This window comes from Asterias amurensis, chromosome 14 (genome assembly GCF_032118995.1).
Source record: "Asterias amurensis chromosome 14, ASM3211899v1".
NCBI lineage: Eukaryota > Metazoa > Echinodermata > Asteroidea > Forcipulatida > Asteriidae > Asterias > Asterias amurensis.
The window spans coordinates 16,328,849-16,348,912 of NC_092661.1; the positions used below are offsets into that span (position 1 = coordinate 16,328,849).

At 38.3% G+C, this 20,064-nt stretch overlaps 1 protein-coding gene across 1 annotated transcript; it reads right to left on the reverse strand.

The window, feature by feature from the left end:
• Window positions 1–197: 197 nt before the first annotated feature.
• On the reverse strand, window positions 198–17,510 carry LOC139947047 (sodium/mannose cotransporter SLC5A10-like). The gene is made up of 16 exons (XM_071944876.1): window positions 16,887–17,510; window positions 16,025–16,113; window positions 14,879–14,950; window positions 14,418–14,522; window positions 14,096–14,155; window positions 12,890–12,994; window positions 12,206–12,314; window positions 10,542–10,622; window positions 10,027–10,247; window positions 8,357–8,492; window positions 7,359–7,466; window positions 6,521–6,671; window positions 5,735–5,906; window positions 4,835–5,050; window positions 4,099–4,198; window positions 198–3,267 (listed from the first exon to the last, which is right to left on the reverse strand). Exons 2-16 carry the CDS (start codon window positions 16,103–16,105, stop codon window positions 3,011–3,013), a joined length of 1,974 nt encoding a protein of 657 aa, XP_071800977.1. The 5' UTR covers window positions 16,106–16,113; window positions 16,887–17,510; the 3' UTR covers window positions 198–3,010.
• Between the last annotated feature and the right edge of the window lie 2,554 nt (window positions 17,511–20,064).

Below are 20,064 nucleotides of genomic sequence, written 5' to 3' on the forward strand. Positions count from 1 at the left end.
GACCACAACGACTTCCATTTTATTTTGTACATTTCTCATTTATATAGGATTAAAACAATCGAGTGGTTCCAAATACAAAAGCTATACTTTGCCTTTATTTACCCTTCCAGGCAACTATCTTCGACACCTGTCGCTTTTGTAGGGAAAGATGGAAAAGGACTCAAATATCACATACAAAAACAACATAGAAACCACACTTTTTAATTAATGTTAGTACTTTTGTTTATTTGTAAATATAGTTCACAAAAAAAAAACAGAAAAAAAATGACATTTTTTAATGAATTTCATATAAAAATTAATCAACACCGACAATGTATTTTGTTGAATAATAGAATGATGACAAACAAATCTAAAAATAAGTATTTGGGTATTCCCAATGTTTTTTTCCTGTTTCTTATCTTTACTAAAGGCACTGGACACTTTGGGTAACTTGGATTTTTGATAGTATGAGAAACGACTCCCTCTGAAGCCCACAAATTTGTGCAACCGAGGGTGTTTTTTTCTTTCAATATTTTCATGCAATTTTGATGTCCAGATGAGCCTAAATTTCCACATGTTTGTTATTTTGTGTATAATATGTTGGGATACACCAAGTACGAAAATTGATCTTTGACAATAAACAAATGTGTCCAGCGCCTTTAAAACTAAATGTGATCCTACACAATAACACTGAGCCCTCCAACCACGGTTCTCCTTTCAGGATCGGAACCAACCAGAGCAGTGACTGACTCTTTACTGAAACCTCTGAATCCCTTTAAGTATATAGCCCAACATGTCTCACATTCTTCAGTCTCCTGACGATGACTAGAGCAATCTAGTAAAAATTTTGAGACTAAACAAAAATCACTCCGTGTAATAACGAGAAGTCCCCTTGATTCAAATGTAGTATCCCCAGCCGATTTCCTACACTTCGCCCAGGTAAAAGTTAATATTATAAAGCCAGACAATTCTTTCATAACTGAGAAGTCTCCCTAATTCTCAAAATCTACTCAGCGGTATAGTAGAGAAGTCTCTTGAATTCTTAAAAATCTACTCTGCGGCAGTATAATGGAATTATAGCTAAAAAACAGTTCTCAAAAGAACATAATCTACCAAGCGAGTAAATACAAACATTGTGTTACCACAAAGCAAATGCATTGTTCTTACTTTTTTACGTGCAACTATTTGTTATATTTTAGCCACTGGCCTAAGGCAATCTACTTTTAAATGTACAAAAACAAATTGTATTTCTTAATGTTTTTTTTCTGTAATTTTTAACAATTTTTTTTATATAAATCTCTGTATTTTAAACTCAATTCGGCCTCAACTCAATTCGGCCTCAACTCAATTCGAATGTTTTTAATAAACCAATGGTAAGAATAGTAGAGTGTGGGTTCGAATCCCGGTCGTGGACACTTGTATCCCTGAGCAAGACACTTAAACTATAATTGCTTGTCTCCACCCAGGGGTAAATGGGTACATGTGAGAGCAGAGATCGTTCTTGTGATTGATTTAGCCGTTTAGCGCATATTAATGTTGCACAGGCTGTATATACTCCCCACGGAGCTGAGATGGTTTAAGGAATGAATTAAGGCCCATAAGTGACCAGGAATAATAACCTTGGAAGCGCTTTGAGACGCCCTTTGGGTGTGAAAAGTGCAATATAAAAGCTGTTTTTTTTTATATTAATAAACAAAATTGATACCTCACCATACAAACATCTACCATTAGTTTGTCTACCATAAAAAAAGTATACACATTCAGAAAGTCCAAAGCTGATAAAAATACACAAAAATAGTGTGCATTTTCTAGATCTAAAGGCCCGGTCACACAGGCCCCGATAACGAGAACGAAAACGATACAAAGTACGCCCTCGATTGGTTGAATGAGCGTGGGCGAATTCTTCGTGAATCAATTCAACCAATCGCGAGCGTGCATTTTTATCGTTCTCGTTTTCGTTCTCGTTATCGGGCCTGTGTGACCGGACCTTTAGAGGTGGAAGAATTTACATTATTTACACACTAAAACAAATTGGCCTCATAATTGTTATGTTGATAAACAAATGAGCACCAATATAGTTATAACCACAAGGGCTTTATGCTGGGTTTTTAAGGCAGTGGACACTATTGGTAATTACTGAAAATAATTATTACCATAAAACCTTACTTGGTAACAAGGGTGTTTTTTCTTTCATTAATATTTCGCAACTTCGACGACCAATTGAGCTCAAATTTCCACAGGTTGGTTATTTTATGCATATGTTGAGATACAACAAGTGAGAAGACTGGTCTTTGACAATTACCAATAGTGTCCAGTGGCCTTAAAAATAATAAGTGCTTTGAGACGCCAACAGCTAAAACGCTATATAAAAACTAAGTTTTTTTCCCATTTTTTTTTTCATATGCAGCACCAACCCTCTGGAATACTCTACCAATAGCCAATTGCAACTAAAAACCTATTTGTTTCCTAAGTCACGTTAATTAGGCACTTATTTGATCATTTTCTTTGTATAAACTTCTTTGTTTCGGTTTGTTTTCCTCTCCAGCGCCTCAAATTAGTTTCTAGATAGATGGCGCTATATAAATGCATTGTTATTATCAACATGGGGGGGGGGGACACACACAAAAGTTAAAGGTAAGACAAAAGATAACAAGAAAGGCTGGAAATGGATGAAAGATCATATCTGCATCTTCAAAAAAGTTTGCAAAAAAAGCTTTGGGTAAACTTGTCTAAATATACCCAAACCAAACAGTGGGTGCGTTCGTTTAGCTTCCCTGGGTCGACCCTGGTGAGTGGCGGCTTTTTTTTTTTCAGGACAAACGTGGGTAATTATCTGCACACGTTCGTCCTGGAAAAAGAAAACGCCACACACTAAGGTCAACCCGGGGAAGCTAAACGAACCCACCCAGTGTACTCATAGATGCTAATCAGACCCAACATTGAGAGGGGGGCACGGGGCCTTGGTGTGCGGGGGCCCAACGAGATACGGCTAGGATTGTAGATCTGTTGGTTCGTATCATGTGCGAGTTCTCTAATACATCTCAATGAAATCTAGTATGGAGAAGTAAGAAAACATCCCGATGGCAACCAGCAGGATGATCACGAAATTGATATTCAAGAAAACCTTCATGCAAGATCTCTGCTCCAGGAGTGAACGGTAGTTCATGTCTGAGTTGACGGCTGAGTTGCGAGAGCGTCTCTCGGGGGTAACGACGTAACTCCGGTAGCCGCAGCAATTGTCGTAGTAACGACTCCATTTGGACTTGTACAACCAGCTGTCTCCCACCGCTAATGTATAAAGGGATAATAGAAAGAAAATTTTGAAAATTTGAATAAGAATACTAATAATATATGATTTGAGGCATTGCATGGTAATGTATCAATATACATTTGGTTTGTGGTAACACCATGTGTGTATCTTCTTGCCAGGTCGAGTTTGATCTTTAGAGAACTGTCTTTCTATATTCTACTACCGCGGAGTATATTTGTCGGATTGTTTGGGAGACTTCTCAGTTCTAAAAAGAACTGTCCTTCTTTGTAACTACTACCTGGGCGTAAGGTATAGAAAATTGGCTGGAAATACTAAACTGCGCCAATAAAGTATCTAAACACTTACAAATGGTCAGATATATCGGAACCTGAAATAGTATGCCAAAAAATAATTATTCATTTCTATTCACCGTTAATTTCTGCACATTTTGACACATCTTAGGGGCTTTTGCAACTTTTGCAAAATTCGACCTTAAGCCACTCAAGTGTCCATAAATCCACCAAACAACATCATAGCGCAACACAAGATGTGTCAAAATGTGCAGAAATTAACGGTGAATAGAAATGAATAATTATTCTTTGGCATACTAATTCAGGTTCCGATAAATCTGACTATTTGTAAGTGTTTAGATACTTTATTGGCGCAGTTTACTAGGATTTATATTAACTGCACTACCGCGGAGCGAGTTCTTAAATTGGTCTCAACGTTTGGACTAGCTTGCTCTAGTCATCGTTACATCGCAAACCAAATATATATTAATACTAATAATAATTTTGTATGCACTCCGCTGCAGAACAAATAAGGATCCATTGGCAGTGCGTTACATTACTCTTATGACATGAACTTACAATCGTAACCTTCTTCAAGGAGAAACTTGTTGGCCACATGCTGTGATTTCCTGATGCGACTTCCAACGTTGTGACGACTCCAGTATGTAGTACGCAACAACTGTTAACAGAAACGTTAACATTTCAGCTACGTTTATAATAATAATAATTACAATTTTCATACCACAAAAATCTGTCCAAAAATACACTTGAGGCACTTTTGAAAAATATTTTTTTTGTAAATATTGTAAAATATTTGTTTTGTTTTAATGAGATACGAAGAAGTCTGAAGGGCCACTTCAAGGTGAACTACACCCTACTTTAATTGGACTACATCAGGGTTACCCCTTCATGCATTGTCCGTAAGAATAAAGGCCTGGTTATCAACAGTTCAAATCCCATGTTGATTCCACCTTTGGTTCAAAAGTTGTGAAAGTAGAAACACCAGAGAAAATTAAACTGAGAAAAAGTGGTTTTAAAGGTTGAGTTGTTTATTTTCAACATACGTTGGCAAATTTTCTTTCATTGCTAACTTTAACCCCTTGTTGATGTTGTCAAAGAAAGTTCTCAATAAAATAAGATATATTTTAGCATTTAAACTGACAAAATGAAAAAAAATAAATCTCACATGTTGGCATATTTTGGTTTGTTTTTCCAAAATAATATTTCCGATAGACGACTCACTTAGCTTGATCGCATAACAAACGTGCACAGCAAAGGCATGAAATGTGAGAAAATTCAATGAAATAAAACCTACCATAACGTTTTCCGGTTCATCAGTGCAAAGGCTGATGACGACATCGACTATCACCGTTACAGCAAAGATGATAAGGGTGACGTAGAAGTTGTTGTCTTTTATCAAGAGCATGGGTCGTTCATCTTGGTCACCACACGCAGGTTCAGTAAAGATGATGTTGCAAACGATGTGAGCGATGCCAAGGATTATGCCAACCAGTAGAGCACAGAATGAGCCCTGTCAATAAGATATTGGTTTTTAATGGTGGCGTTCAAAGGAATTGTACAATATTAAACTTTCAAGAGACATATTGCCTTTGGCTGGAGTGTTTTGGACTATAAAGTGTTTGTTGTTTTTTTCAATTGGAAAGATGTGTTTTAACAATGGCCTGAAATATAATGATTTACACAAATGTCCCTCAAAATCAGGTGCTTTTCCTTTTACTTCTTGAACTAACCTGGTCCATAACTTTGTGGAGTCAAAAACCTGGTTTTCACCTAGAGGTATAAATGGGTAGGCCAAGCTGCGAGGTGAGAGGGTGATATGGTGTATGAAAAGCCTTTGGAGCGCCACATAGCTCAGGGGTGTAGGTATACTCTCCAGGGAGCTGAGAAAGATGTTATTGGCCCAATGACCAAGGCACTAATGTAAAGGGCATTGAGAAGTTTTTGTGAATTGCGCTATAAAAGAAGTAATATTATTTCACAAAATGGTGCACTGTGTTAGTTCACAAAGTAAAAGGAAAACCACACAATCGAGAGCAATTTGTGTTAATCTTTACATTCTACTTTTAAAACATATTTCAAACCATATTATTTTCATGGCAAATGCTTTTATAGCCTAAAGTGCCAAATCCAGAGGCAATGTGTTCCTTTAATTTTGGGGTGAACAAAGAAATTTTACAACGGAATATATCGTTACCTTTTCATTTGCACGTGGCCAAATAATGGCGAGAAGAAAAACCGCGGCAATGGATGGTGCAAAACCAAACTGCACCTTTAGGATGCTGGTAAACAAATCACTGAGTCCAACACCATAGTGGACAGCAGGGAGCCAGGCAAAGCAAACTACAAGCATCAAAATAGTACTGATTCTATAGAGGGAAGAAATAAACAAATAAATGGATTAGACTTTTCAATGACTCCTGTGGGATAGTTAGTTTCTTTGTAGGTGTGTTTGTTTGTTTGTTTGTTTGTTTGTTTGTTTGTTTGTTTGTTTGTTGCGATTTAGATGACCTTCCCAACAAGGGAACTCGGCAAAACTCTAAGCCTACAAGGTAAAGGGATTATACATCAATTTCTCTTAACAGTGGTCCGCGGGCAATTGCCAGTTATTACTGCACTATTGGTCATTACTCAAAATAGTTGTTAGCATAAAAATTTACTTTGTTAACAAGTAATGGACAGCTGTTGATAGTATAAAACATGGTGAGAAACTGCTTCCTCTAATAACATAGTTTTTGAAAAAGAGGTAAGATATCACTCAAATATTAAAAAAACTTGTAGCCTTTTATTGTGCATCTGAAAGCACACAAAGTAATGCAACAAGGGGTGTTTTTTCTTTATTATTCTCTTACAATTCAATGACCAATTTTGAGTCAAAAATCTTCACAGTTTTGTTATTTTATGCATATGTTGTCTTTGACAATTACCAAACGTGTCCAGTACCTTTAAGGATATGGATATATGAGCCTTATATGAGTTTTACCTTGCACTTGCTATGGTCCACCTGTTCTTTAAGTGATTGTTCAGACCACCAGTGATGTCTACAGTGATTAGTGTCGAAGCGCTGTTGAAGATAGAGGAAAGATCCCCCATGGCAGCAGCTAACATCACAGTAAACAGCAAACCGTGAAGCCCTAGATGGATGAAAGACACAATTCAATTCAATTCTATTAACCCCTTGCCATGCGCCACACGCGGCGACTGTGCCATGCTCACCATTTTGGTGGGCACATACATGTAGGTTAACGTGTAAACACTGCGTCGCCTAAAATGCGCCCTTCACTGAATAACGCACAGTGACTTCGGCCACCAGTATGGTGCGTCCAAGATTATTCTGATGATGACGTCAGGTGAATTGGCTCAATATGTCGTTTACTCCATACTCTTTTTGAACATATACATGTATACTTATTTTGTTCTTAATATTTATTATATTTTCCAAAGTTTATCTTTTCTGTTTTTAAATGTTTGTTAAAGATTCTATTCCTATTTTAAGATTGGATTGATAGGCTTTCGAGTCACAGTGGTTAGGTTCAGTTTTATTAATCCTGGCCATCTTAGAATGGGCTTGTCCTGTCTGTTTTTATAATTGTCTTGCTTGATTGCCAGTGTTCTGTCTCATTCAATCATTGGTTTACAATTGTTCTAGGTGTTCTAGTTTTCTTATACTGTTATATTTCTTTAGTACGGTAATATTGTATCTTGTACTGTTTGTTGAAATCTTGGCCGAATAAATAATAATAATAATAATAGCAAAATCAACATCTTAGAAAATCGATTGGGGGGGGGGGGGGGGGGGGTTAACACCACCACATACTTGCCTTTTGGGAGAAGTCCAAGCATGAGTTTAGGGTACGCAATATCACTACATCCATGAGGATTACCACACATTGCAAGACACTGCTCTGCCGTTGCACAACCAATCACATCTATAAGGAACAGGAATTAGAGTTAAAATTAGAGACGCTATTTTCCGCACAAAAAAAATACATAAATAAAATTCCCATTCAGCAGCATAGCAAGTAGGAGAGAAAGGGGGAGGTGACAATCCACCAGCCCCCTCCCCCTGACAAAAATTGTCCAGAGTTAATGGGGACACAAAATATTTTGGAAATACAAGACGGACTGAAACAGAAAACAAAATGTTTCCGCCTTATAAAACCATTCTGCTTCATGCAAATAATAATAAAGAACAATTTATAAAACGCAAAACAATAGCAGAACGATTCCACCTCAGGCGCTGAAACGTAACAAAATAAAAGTCTGGACAAGACAAATTTATACAAATCAAAGTATTACACAGTATATAGTTAAAGAAACTAGATAAACTGATAAAACAGAAAAATTTCAAACTATGTCATACTTTGAACCTTAAAAAGGGGGCAAAAATATGGCTTTGCTTCCCCACACCAAAAAGCCAAAAAGCCTGTTTCCAATGGCACTATAGCACAGACATCTCATAATTTATAGACAACAGTGATTAAAAGGACATAAATATACACTCAAATAAAACATTAACTTCATTACGAGAAAAGTTACAAAGTTTTATAATTGAACAGCAGTTGTGAACGGGAAAACCTGCAGCGAAGAACGTACAAAAAGTTACCTCTATTTATGTATAGCTGATGTGTTAGGAAGACGAAACAACAGAAAAACTTTGAGTACAGTGACAAAAACAGAAAGACTCTTTTGTCAATCAGATGAAATAAATAATTGAATGAATGAATGAACTAAAAAAAATTGCAACATGATTCTATTCAAGCTTCTCTTAATAATTGGAACATGAAGCAAAAACCTTAGAAGAGAAAAATTAATTTACTTGAGTAGAGAGCGCGGCTGATGATTCCTGGGATGACAATAAGGAACAGTGGTAGAATCTTAAGATATCCAGCCAGAATGCAGCCTCCTTGAGCATGGGAAAGGCTCCTTGCTGACAGTGTCTTCTGGACTAGTAGCTGGAGGAGACGAAGAAGGAATATTAAAATAAACTACTCTTTAAAAAATTAAAACAAGGCTAAAAGCCGCTCTCTGTAAGGGGCTACAAGAAGAAGAACAAAATTGAAATGTGAAAAAATAACTCAGGTGAGCTGAAGGTAGGAATTGATATTCCTCTTAAAGGCAGTGGACACTATTGATAATTACTCAAAATAATTATTGCCATAAAACCTTTCACGATTACAAGTAATGGGGAGAGGTTGATAGTATAAAAAATTGTGAGAAATAGCTTCCTCTGAAGTGAAGTAGTTTTCGAGAAAGAAGTAATTTTCCATGAATTTGATTTCGAGACCTCAGATTTAGAACTTGAGGTCTCGAAATCAAGCATCTGAAAGCACACAACTTCGTGCGACGATGGTGTTTTTTCTTTCATTCATATCTTGCAACTTCGATTTGCAATTTTATGCATATGTTGAGGTACACCAATTGTGAAGACTGGTCTTTGACAATTACCAACAGTGTCCAGTGTCTTTAAAACAGTCTAGATTGTAGGATGGAGGGAAACATGCACCAGGCAAGTAGTTCCAAGGATGCAGAACATGGAATAAAGCTGTTGGAATGACTCTTTGTTCTACATCCCACCAAAGCAAGAGTGTATGGTTGGGAAGAAGCAGAAAGTCTGGTTTCATGCTTAAACATTCTGGAGGAAGGCTGGACACACAGGTGGCACATTTACCATAACAATATCTGTACAAAAGACAGAGGCTGGCTACAGTCTGACAGTAGGAAAGAGGTTGTAACGTTGTAACTGTAATGTACCTACAAAATTTACAAATGAAATGTAATGTTTCCACAAGGTTTGTTGAAACGCAACTGAACTTATTTAAAGGCATCGGACACTATTGGTAATTACTCAAAGAAATTGTTACCATAAAACCTTACTTTGAAACGAGTAATGAAGAGCTGTTGACAGTATAAAACATTGTGAGAAACGGCTCCCTTTGAGGAATGAAGTGTTTGAGAAAGAAGTCACTTCTCACTTAAATATTTGAATTGAATTCAAGACCCCAGCTGAGTTCTCGAATTCAACACACCTAAAAGCTTGTGTGACAAGGGTATTTTTTTATTCCATTATTATCTCGCAACTTCGGCGACCAATTGAGTTCAAATTTCACAGGTTTGTTATTTTATGCATATGTTGAGATACGCCAAGTGAGACTACTGGGCCCAATTTCATAGAGCTGCTAAGCACACAAATTTGCTGAGAGTGAAATTTCTTCCTATGATACAAACAAGATTACCAACCAAATTTCCATTTGACACTCTGGATAAGCAAACAACAGCTGAATACAAAGTAATAAGCAATATGCAACAAATATAAATTTGGTTGGTAATCCTGTTTTTATCAAAGAAGAAATTTCGTGCTAAGCAAATTTTTGTGCTTAGCAGCTCTATGAAACTGGGCTCTGGTCTTTGACAACTATCAAAGGTGTCCAGTGCCTATAAGTGGCTGCTCGGGTATGAAAAAAACTGCACTGATTGATTAAGCCATACCTGATCAGCACACCACAGCCACAATGCGTTACTGCTGTATCCAAACAAGAAAGCAGCCCAAGGCATGTCCGACCCTCCAGCCTCCCGAAGCATCTTGAACGTACTCTCCTTAGGGTAGCCGCACTGCTCTCCGTTCCTTACGTAACTATCATTGGAGATCATTGTTACAGTGGGTCGATACCTCTTCTGCAGATTGGCATATCCACCGACTTCAATATAAGCTGGAACGATAAGAGTTTAAATTTTAAGGGAAGATAATCACTCTTAAAGACACTGGACACTATTGGAAATTGTCAAAGACCAGTCATCTCACTTGGTGTATCTAAACATATGCATAAAATCGTCCCATCCGATGGACGAAGCAATGATTAAGTGTCTTGCTTAAGAACACAAGTGTCACGGCTTGGGATTCGAACCCACACTCTGCTGATCGGAAAGACCAGGGTTTGAATTCGGTGCTTGCTGGCCACTACACTTCAACAAAATAAATCTGATCACAATAACCCATATCTTACCATAAACTGCAAGAAAAGCTGAGCCTCCGATCACAACAATGGTCTGAAAGATCTGGGTGTGAATAACAGTCCTCAATCCTCCTAAAAAATAAATTAAAAAAAATAAAAACAACATAGTACCCTCAGCAGTGGCATAGCCAGGGACTGGTTTCACAAAGAGTTTAGTCTGGTCTTATTTTAAGTTAGGACGAGTTACTCGTCCTAACCGAAAAAACAAACACAAAATAGTACCCTCAGCAGCGGCATAGCCAGGGACGGGTTTCACAAAGAGTTTAGACTGGTCTTATTTTAAGTTAGGACGAGTTACTCATCCTAACCGAAAAAAACAAAAACAAAATAGTACCCTCAGCAGCGGCATAGCCAGGGACGGGTTTCACAAAGAGTTTAGACTGGTATTATTTCAAGTTAGGACGAGTTACTCATCCTAACCGAAAAAACAAAAACAAAATAGTATCCTCAGCAGCGGCATAGCCAGGGACGGGTTTCACAAAGAGTTTAGACTGGTCTTATTTTAAGTTAGGACGAGTTACTCATCCTAACCGAAAAAAACAAAAACAAAATAGTACCCTCAGCAGCGGCATAGCCAGGGACGGGTTTCACAAAGAGTTTAGACTGGTCTTATTTCCAAAAACAAAAACAAAATAGTATCCTCAGCAGCAGCATAGCCAGGGACGGGTTTCACAAAGAGTTTAGACTGGTCTTATTTCAAAAAACAAAAACAAAATAGTATCCTTAGCAGCGGCATAGCCAGGGACGGGTTTCACAAAGAGTTTAGACTGGTATTATTTCAACTAAGGACGAGTTACTCTTCCTAACCGAGGACTAGAAAGATTTTTAATGTCTTTTAGGACTAGTCCCAACTCTGTGAAATCGACCCCAGGAATTTTAGTCGGGGCATGCTCTAAGTGGTCAATGGGGTAATGGGATTGTCAGTGGGGGGGGGAGTCATGTCTATATTAACCCATTTTGTGGCGGCGGAAGTGATCCCGATTGCGATACATTTTGATTAAACAAAAAAGCATTTCCTTTTTTGGTTCTCTCTTCTTTTTACTTTTTGTGAGGACTGTGTGGGGGCACCTCTCGTGGGGCACTGGAAAATTGCCCCCAGGCGCCCCTGGCTACCTTCGATCCCCAGTGCTAGAGAAGCAGATCAAAGAGCATGACTTGTTTTATTTGGAGAGAAATACAGCATTTTCTGTTTACCAGGCAGAATTCAGATAAAAGTCTGAAAGGAACACTTTGCCTTGGATCGGTTGAGTTGGTCTTTGGAAAGCGTTTGTTTTAAAATGCATATGATTAGAAAGATATTTTAAAAGTAGAACATATCGATCCACACAAGTGTCACTCGAAATCGCGCTGATTTCCTTTTACCTCGTTGACTACCACGGTCGGCCACTTATGGGAGTCAACGACTACCATGGTCGGCCATTTATGGGAGTCAAATTTTTGACTCATAAATGGCTGACCGTGTTAGTTTGCAAAGTAAAAGTAAAACCACGCATTTTTGAGGCAAACTTGTGTGGATCTTTGTGTTCTACTTTTAAAACATCTTTCCAACCATATGCACTTTATAAACAAACGGTTCCAAATGTTTTTCAAAGATCAACTCGACCGATCCAAGGCACCGTGTTCTCTTAAACTTCTCATCCCTGCTAATGACTAACCTGGTACGGTGTATAATGCAACCAGTACTAGCATTCCAATGATGACTGGGTAGATAACCCAATCAGGGAAGAAATACTGAAGGACGATGGAGCAAGCATATAAGTTGACCTGATGATAGAAAACAAATGAAAAGTACATTATAAATATTTGTTTGGTCATAGTGCACCAGATTCAAGATTCGATCGGAATTGGAGGTTGTAATGGTAACAAATTTCTAGCACCAAAGAAGCTTGCAAAGCAGTGTACAGCACTTACATGTAGTTTAATGTCCTTCTAGCCACCAGGGCCAAATTTCACAGAGCTGCTAAGCACAAAAAACTTGCTTAGCATGAAATTTATTCCTTAATAAAAAACAGGTTTACCAACCAAATTCCCATGTGATTTTCAGGATAAGCAAACAAAAGCTGAATACCAGTAACACGCACTATGCAACAAATGGAAATTTGGCTGGTAATCCCGTTTTTATCTGGGAAGAAATTTCATGCTTAGCAAATTTTTGTGCTTAGCAGCTCTATGAAATTGGGCCCTGGCTTGTGGCCCTCCAGAGGATGGGGCAATAATGAATGACCTTGAGCAGTAGCCAGTCGGCACCGCCAGGGACAATGATTAACCAACTAAAATAACTAACCCAAACCAACCATTTGAGATGACATTATTATTTAATAGTAATTTGCATTACTTACCGACACCCTGACTCCAATGTAAAGCACGAGGTATATGATGACCAGTAAAATACGCATACGCTGTCCACCAAACCTCCTATGAATGTACTGAGGTAGAGTAAACACCTGTTGAGTAAAACAGACACAAAGTTGACACTTGATTCAACAAGATGGCGTGTCGTGGCTTAGCAGTTAAGAGCACCTGACTCAAACTATGGTGTTTCTGATCAGCAGAGTGTGGGTTCGAGTTCCAGTCGTGACACCTGTGTCCTTAAAGGCAGTGGACACTATTGGTAATTACTCAAAATAAAACCTTCCTTGGTGATGAGTAATGGGGAGAGGTTGATGGTATAAAACATTGTGAGAAACGGCTCGCTCTGAAGTGCCATAGTTTTCGTGAAAGAAAATTTTCCACGAATTTGATTTCGAGACCTCAGATTTAGAACTTGAGGTTTCGAAATCAACCATGTAAACGCATACAACTTTGTGTGACAAGGATTCTTTTTCTTTTATTATTATCTCGCAACTTCGATGACCGATTGAGCTCAAATTTTCACAGGTTTGTTATTTTATGCATATGTTGAGATACACCAACTTTGAAGATTAGTCTTTGACAATTACCAATAGTGTACACTGCCTTTAAGCAAGACACTTAACCATGATGCTGCGTCCTTCGCATGGGACTCAAAGCCGTTGGTCCTGTGTGTTGTGTAAAGCACGTAAAAGAACCCAGTGAACTTACCACAAACAGAAGGGGTTCGCCCTGGTGTTCCTGGCTGGATTGGCTGCATAAAGCGCCACAGCACCCTGTAAACCATTACACTGTACATGGTGATATGTAAGAGGAGTACATGTAGGTCTCATAATTTAAGCGTAGTCCCAGTTACCATGCAGGAAATGGCTGAATGCTGAGCACCTTGAGTGGTGGATATGAGCACTATATACATGCAAGAAGCCACTATAAAAGTCAATATTGTCACGTCAGTGCAAAACCGATTATATTTTGAGAACTGATAGATGATTCAGTCTATAAAGCCCGGTTCATACTTCATGCGAATGCAAATGCGAAGCGAATCTTGACGTCACAAATTCGCAACACAATTCGCAGCAGTTGAACTCTGCTCTACTCCCTTGCGATAATCGCTGCGAAAGGAGGGTGTGACGTCAAATTCACGTCAAATTCGTATGAACCGGGCTTAATTCAGATAGTAATTGAATTGAACTCACACTGCTTGCAATGTAGACTGGAGCGAACACCCATCCAAGCACTAGAAGGAATGGCAGCGCCTGCAAATGTAAAACATGTAAAATGAGAATCTTTTAAAATGGTTTCTTCTTCAGTCTAAGAATTTACATAAAATTGAATGCTTGGTTTATAAAAGAATGTACTAAAGAAATATATATTCATAAAATTTTCAAAACAGGAGTTTACGTTATATGAAAAATACAGATTACAGATTTGAGAAATATTTATAATTTAGTTTTTAAATTCTAATATGTTTTTCCCGACTCTTGACCGTACCACTCCCCCAATAATTGAACTACTAACTAGGACTTCAGTGGCTCCAGCTGCTAATCCAGTCGTTGCTCCTCCCCCTGCAAGGGTTATGATCCGCTCAATTCCCATGCTACTAGCAAACAACGACGCTCCGATCTGCCGTCAACAACAATGAGGTGAAACAAAAACAATTACAAATATTTGTTTAGAAAATGGTTAACTATTTCTTTTTCTTTGATTGGTCGTTTATGTACAAATGGAAGGAGTAAACAAGTAAAGTTCACTTTTTTGACTATTTGTTCAAACCTTAAATGTTCACAAAGCAAAAAATGTAATAAACTTTACACAAAATATGGCTACTTGTGGTGAATTTGTTGAACACTTCGGCCATTTCAAAACCCGGGCTTAGGCCCAGCTTATTAGGATTGGTCAATTATTTTGAAAGTGTACACTTTTGGTACATTGTTAGGGTTGATTGATTAATTGATTAATTGATTGCAATTAATACTTACCCCAATCCATGAGAGTTTGTGGTCTCCAAGGAAATACCCTTCCGTGGTTCTGCCGTTGGATTTGCACACAGACTGCAGGAAAAGTATTATAATAATAATATTAATGTAAATATTTATATAGCGCCCCACAAAGATCGGAGCGCTTTACAATTTACATACAAACAAACAGTGCAACGACAAAGACAAAAAAGTCATAGTTAGTTAACCGTTATTCTAAACTTCAATTTCACTTCAGTTCTTCCTTTTCTTAAAAGAAAAACATCTTAATTTCTTAGTTTAGAAATAAGGATGGTCTCTTTAAAGGGTCTGGGTACTTTTTGAAGGACACAAAACACAACGGTGGCACGGTTGGCTTGTGCGTAAAGCGCTCGCCTCTCACCAAGGTGACCCCGGTTCGATTCCCGGCCAGGGCCATATGTGAGTTGAGTTGTGCGTTGGTTCTCTGCTGTGCCACGAGGGTTTTCCAGACTATATCCAGTTTTCTTCCTTCAGGAAAAAATCAAACACTTTCGATCTTGGCTGTGCTCCGTGGTCATAATGGGTTGATGTGGCTGGCAGCTGAATGCGCCCTTGCATGCCTGCTTCTCGAACACGTTGTAGCCGCGTCCTTCGCAATTCAGCTCTTAACTGCGAGTAAGGACGATTAGCCCCCCAAATAATAATTATTATTATTATTATTATTATTATTATTATTATTATTATTATTATTATTATTACAACGTCCACAGATTTACACTAAACTCCCAAATCCTTTAAGCTTCCAATATAATGACTGAGAAGTTCCAACAACTTTATACAATAAATTACAGATGAAGACTTTGAACAAGTCACATTAAGGTGCATCACATCTTTAACAAATAAAATATTAAAAAAAAAATTGTTTGCATTTCTGAAAAATACTTTGGGCTGTAGCCTACAGTCCATAGATTTAAAATCTAACTAGTTAAACATATTTTGAATTATTTTAAAGTTTTAAAATTAAAATAGAATTAGCCATTGCAAACTCATTACCACCAACCAAAAGGACATTATGGTATAAATGTTTCAACATTAGCAAAGTCTTGCTCAAAGGCCAAAGAAAGGCTCGGCAAGGGTCTATTTTTGAATTTTTAAAATGTAAAAAAATAAAACAAAAGAAATACTTACAATGATGGCAATTAGCAGAAGAATTCCAACATAGTTTCCAAGGGCAACATAATCCCAGACAATTAGAGTTAACTCTTCCATGGCAAACACTAATTATAAAAGAGGAAGACAGAATGTTTGATGGATGGGGTTATTTCTTTGCATGGGGGATAAAGAGTATAATTTCGTGTTTTATTTTAAACCCCGTACACTGTGAGAATTGAGGCATTACATGGTGAGGTATCAATATAAATTTGGTTTGTGGTAACACCATGTGTGAATCTATACTTGCCAGGTAGAGAACCGTCTTGCTTTATTTTCTACTACCACAGAGTAGATTTTGGGAATTCACAAGACTTCTCAGTTCTGAAAATAACTGTCCTGCTTTTTAACTTTTTATATTCAGTACTTTCCTCCCGAGTTCTTTGAAAGAAAAATCCACAGGCAAATTTTGTGGCTCTGCTTACCACGGAATTCTACCCTTACACTACATAGAATCCTGTGGGTAACAGGGTTCAGTAAGCGTAGAATTATGTGGTAAGCAGAGCCATGAATTAGGCAAGACGGCATATTTGTTGAAAACTAGAGAATGCAAACTAATTTCCTCATCTGAAACCCAATGATGTATAATACTTTAAAAGCTTTGTCAAACTTTAGTCAAACTACTTTTTTTTTTAAAGAGAAACTTCTGTTACTGATTTTCTGCATGGCTGATGTAGCCGACCAGTAATGCCACTCCCCAAAAATAATTCAATACAGTATTCAAGTACACATTAAATCACGAGTTAAAATCATCAGTTATGATAAATACAAAACAATAACTTCAACACATCACCATGTAAATAAAGCCATCCGAATAATTAATGAATAAATTTAGACTTACCTCCGGTCAGCTCAACTTGGCCAAAATAACCTGTTAATAAAAACTATAGTCCACCAATGCAAAGCTCTAATCTAGCAACTCATATACAGTTTCACTTCTAAATGGCGTGGCCTTGACTTTTTTTAAAAGTATCATCAATCAAAGTTAACTCGTAACAAAAACCGGGTCGTTACAGTCTGTTGATTGCTAGCCGTCATAAAGACAAGAAATTTGCATAAAGCTATTTTCCTCTGCTGTGCACACCATTCAAAGTAAGCTCCTGGCAGTTTTGTAATATGTTGCCCAGGGCTGACACGCTTGAGTTCATTTGTTGAATTGATTCACCCAGACAAAGTACAAGCCCTACACATGTAGTTGTTACAAAATGGTTAAATCATTAGAATTTAAAAAGAGCTATTTTGAGCACTTTTTGCATGAGGCAGTTAGGCCTACAGTAATATTATACAGCACAGGGCTCGATTGGGAAAAACTCACAAGACCGTACCCTGGAAAAAACTCTCCTATTGAATCCAATCGAGTCCCATTGATATTTTGAATGGGATTCAATGGGATGCCATTGTTTTAATGGGATCCCATTGAATCCCATTGTTTTAATGGGATTGAATCCCATTGTTTTAATGGGATTCATTGGGATTGAATGGGATCCCATTGTTTTAATGGGATTCAATGGGATTCAATTCGGTTCAATGAGATCCCCTGTCGATCCCATTGGATCCCATTGAATATACGTCCCAAATTCCACACCAATCCCTTTCAAATTTTCCCCATTGTTTCAATGTGGTTCAATGAGATCCCCTGTCGATCCATTGGATCCCATAGAATATGTCCCAAATTCCACACCAATCTCTTTCAAATTTTCAATGGGATCCCATTGTTTCAATGGGGTTCAATGAGTTCCCCTGTCGATCCCATTGGATCCCATAGAATATGTCCCAAATTCCACACCAATCTCTTTCAAATTTTCAATGGGATCCCATTGTTTCAATGGGGTTCAATGAGATCCCCTGTCGATCCCGCTGGATCCCATAGAATGTCCCAAATTCCACACCAATCCCTTTCAAATTTTCAATGGGATCCCATTGTTTCAATGTGGTTCAATGAGATCCCCTGTCATGCCTGTCGATCCCGCTGGATCCCATAGAATATGTCTTAAATTCCACACCAATCCCTTTCAAATTTTCAATGGGATCCCATTGTTTCAATGGGGTTCAATGAGATCCCCTGTCGATCCCGCTGGATCCCATAGAATGTCCCAAATTCCACACCAATCCCTTTCAAATTTTCAATGGGATCCCATTGTTTCAATGGGGTTCAATGAGATCCCCTGTCGATCCCGCTGGATCCCATAGAATGTCCCAAATTCCACACCAATCCCTTTCAAATTTTCAATGGAATCCCATTGTTTCAATGGGGTTCAATGAGATCCCCTGTCGATCCCGCTGGATCCCATAGAATGTCCCAAATTCCACACCAATCCCTTTCAAATTTTCAATGGGATCCCATTGTTTCAATGGGGTTCAATGAGATCCCCTGTCGATCCCATTGGATCCCATAGAATGTCCCAAATTCCACACCAATCCCTTTCAAATTTTCAATGGGATCCCATTGTTTCAATGGGGTTCAATGAGATCCCCTGTCGATCCCGCTGGATCCCATAGAATGTCCCAAATTCCACACCAATCCCTTTCAAATTTTCAATGGGATCCCATTGTTTCAATGGGGTTCAATGAGATCCCCTGTCGATCCCGCTGGATCCCATAGAATGTCCCAAATTCCACACCAATCCCTTTCAAATTTTCAATGGGATCCCATTGTTTCAATGTGGTTCAATGAGATCCCCTGTCGATCCCATTGGATCCCATTGAATATGTCCCAAATTCCACACCAATCCCTTTCAAATTTTCAATGGGATCCCATTGTTTCAATGTGGTTCAATGAGATCCCATGTCGATCCCATTGGATCCCATAGAATATGTCCCAAATTCCACACCAATCCCTTTCAAATTTTCAATGGGATCCCATTGTTTCAATGGGGTTCAATGAGATCCCCTGTCATGCCTGTCGATCCCGCTGGATCCCATAGAATATGTCTTAAATTCCACACCAATCCCTTTCAAATTTTCAATGGGATCCCATTGTTTCAATGTGGTTCAATGAGATCCCATGTCGATCCCATTGGATCCCATAGAATATGTCCCAAATTCCACACCAATCCCTTTCAAATTTTCAATGGGATCCCATTGTTTCAATGTGGTTCAATGAGATCCCCTGTCGATCCCATTGGATCCCATAGAATGTCCCAAATTCCACACCAATCCCTTTCAAATTTTCAATGGGATCCCATTGTTTCAATGGGGTTCAATGAGATCCCCTGTCGATCCCATTGGATCCCATTGAATATGTCCCAAATTCCACACCAATCCCTTTCAAATTTTCAATGGGATCCCATTGTTTCAATGGGGTTCAATGAGATCCCCTGTCGATCCCGCTGGATCCCATTGAATGTCCCAAATTCCACACCAATCCCTTTCAAATTTTCAATGGGATCCCATTGTTTCAATGGGGTTCAATGAGATCCCCTGTCGATCCCATTGGATCCCATTGAATATGTCCCAAATTCCACACCAATCCCTTTCAAATTTTCAATGGGATCCCATTGTTTCAATGTGGTTCAATGAGATCCCCTGTCGATCCCATTGGATCCCATTGGATCCCATTGAATATGTCCCAAATTCTACACCAATCCCAATGAATCACATTGATTCCTATTAATCAAGAGGGGCTCCAGGATCAAATTGAGTTTATGTGATACACTCCTTTTCCAATAGATAGATGCCTCATAGGAAAAAGAAAATTAAAAGTCTCTAACCTTACGTTAAAATAGTGTAAAATGTCATTTACAAAACTGAATGGTCGATTCTGAATTGAATGGTCTATTCATGTTTTATGGCAGCAACCTGTGAATTGTTTATGACTATGGCAAGCAACCTGTTTATTGTTAACGACCTGTCACAATACTTTGTGTTGTGTGGGTTGAAATCGGAAGTCACTGGAGCATTTACTGGTATAGAATCTGGTTTCATCTGCTTTTAAAGCACAAAAAGTAGCTAAGCACAATTAAATGTTGCTTACCAGAATAAGGGTACCAGCCAAACTACCATGTCACATGTACAATTTG

Excerpts from the sequence above, each read along its gene's own strand:
- LOC139947047 (XM_071944876.1), bottom strand. The coding sequence starts at position 16,105 with ATGGAAGAGTTAACTCTAATTGTCTGGGATTATGTTGCCCTTGGAAAC. Across the intron at positions 14,951-16,024 it reads TTCTGCTAATTGCCATCATT|TCTGTGTGCAAATCCAACGG; the intron begins GTAAGTATTTCT and ends CTTTTCCTGCAG. Across the intron at positions 5,051-5,734 it reads GGCCACGTGCAAATGAAAAG|GGCTCATTCTGTGCTCTACT; the intron begins GTAACGATATAT and ends TCTTATTGACAG.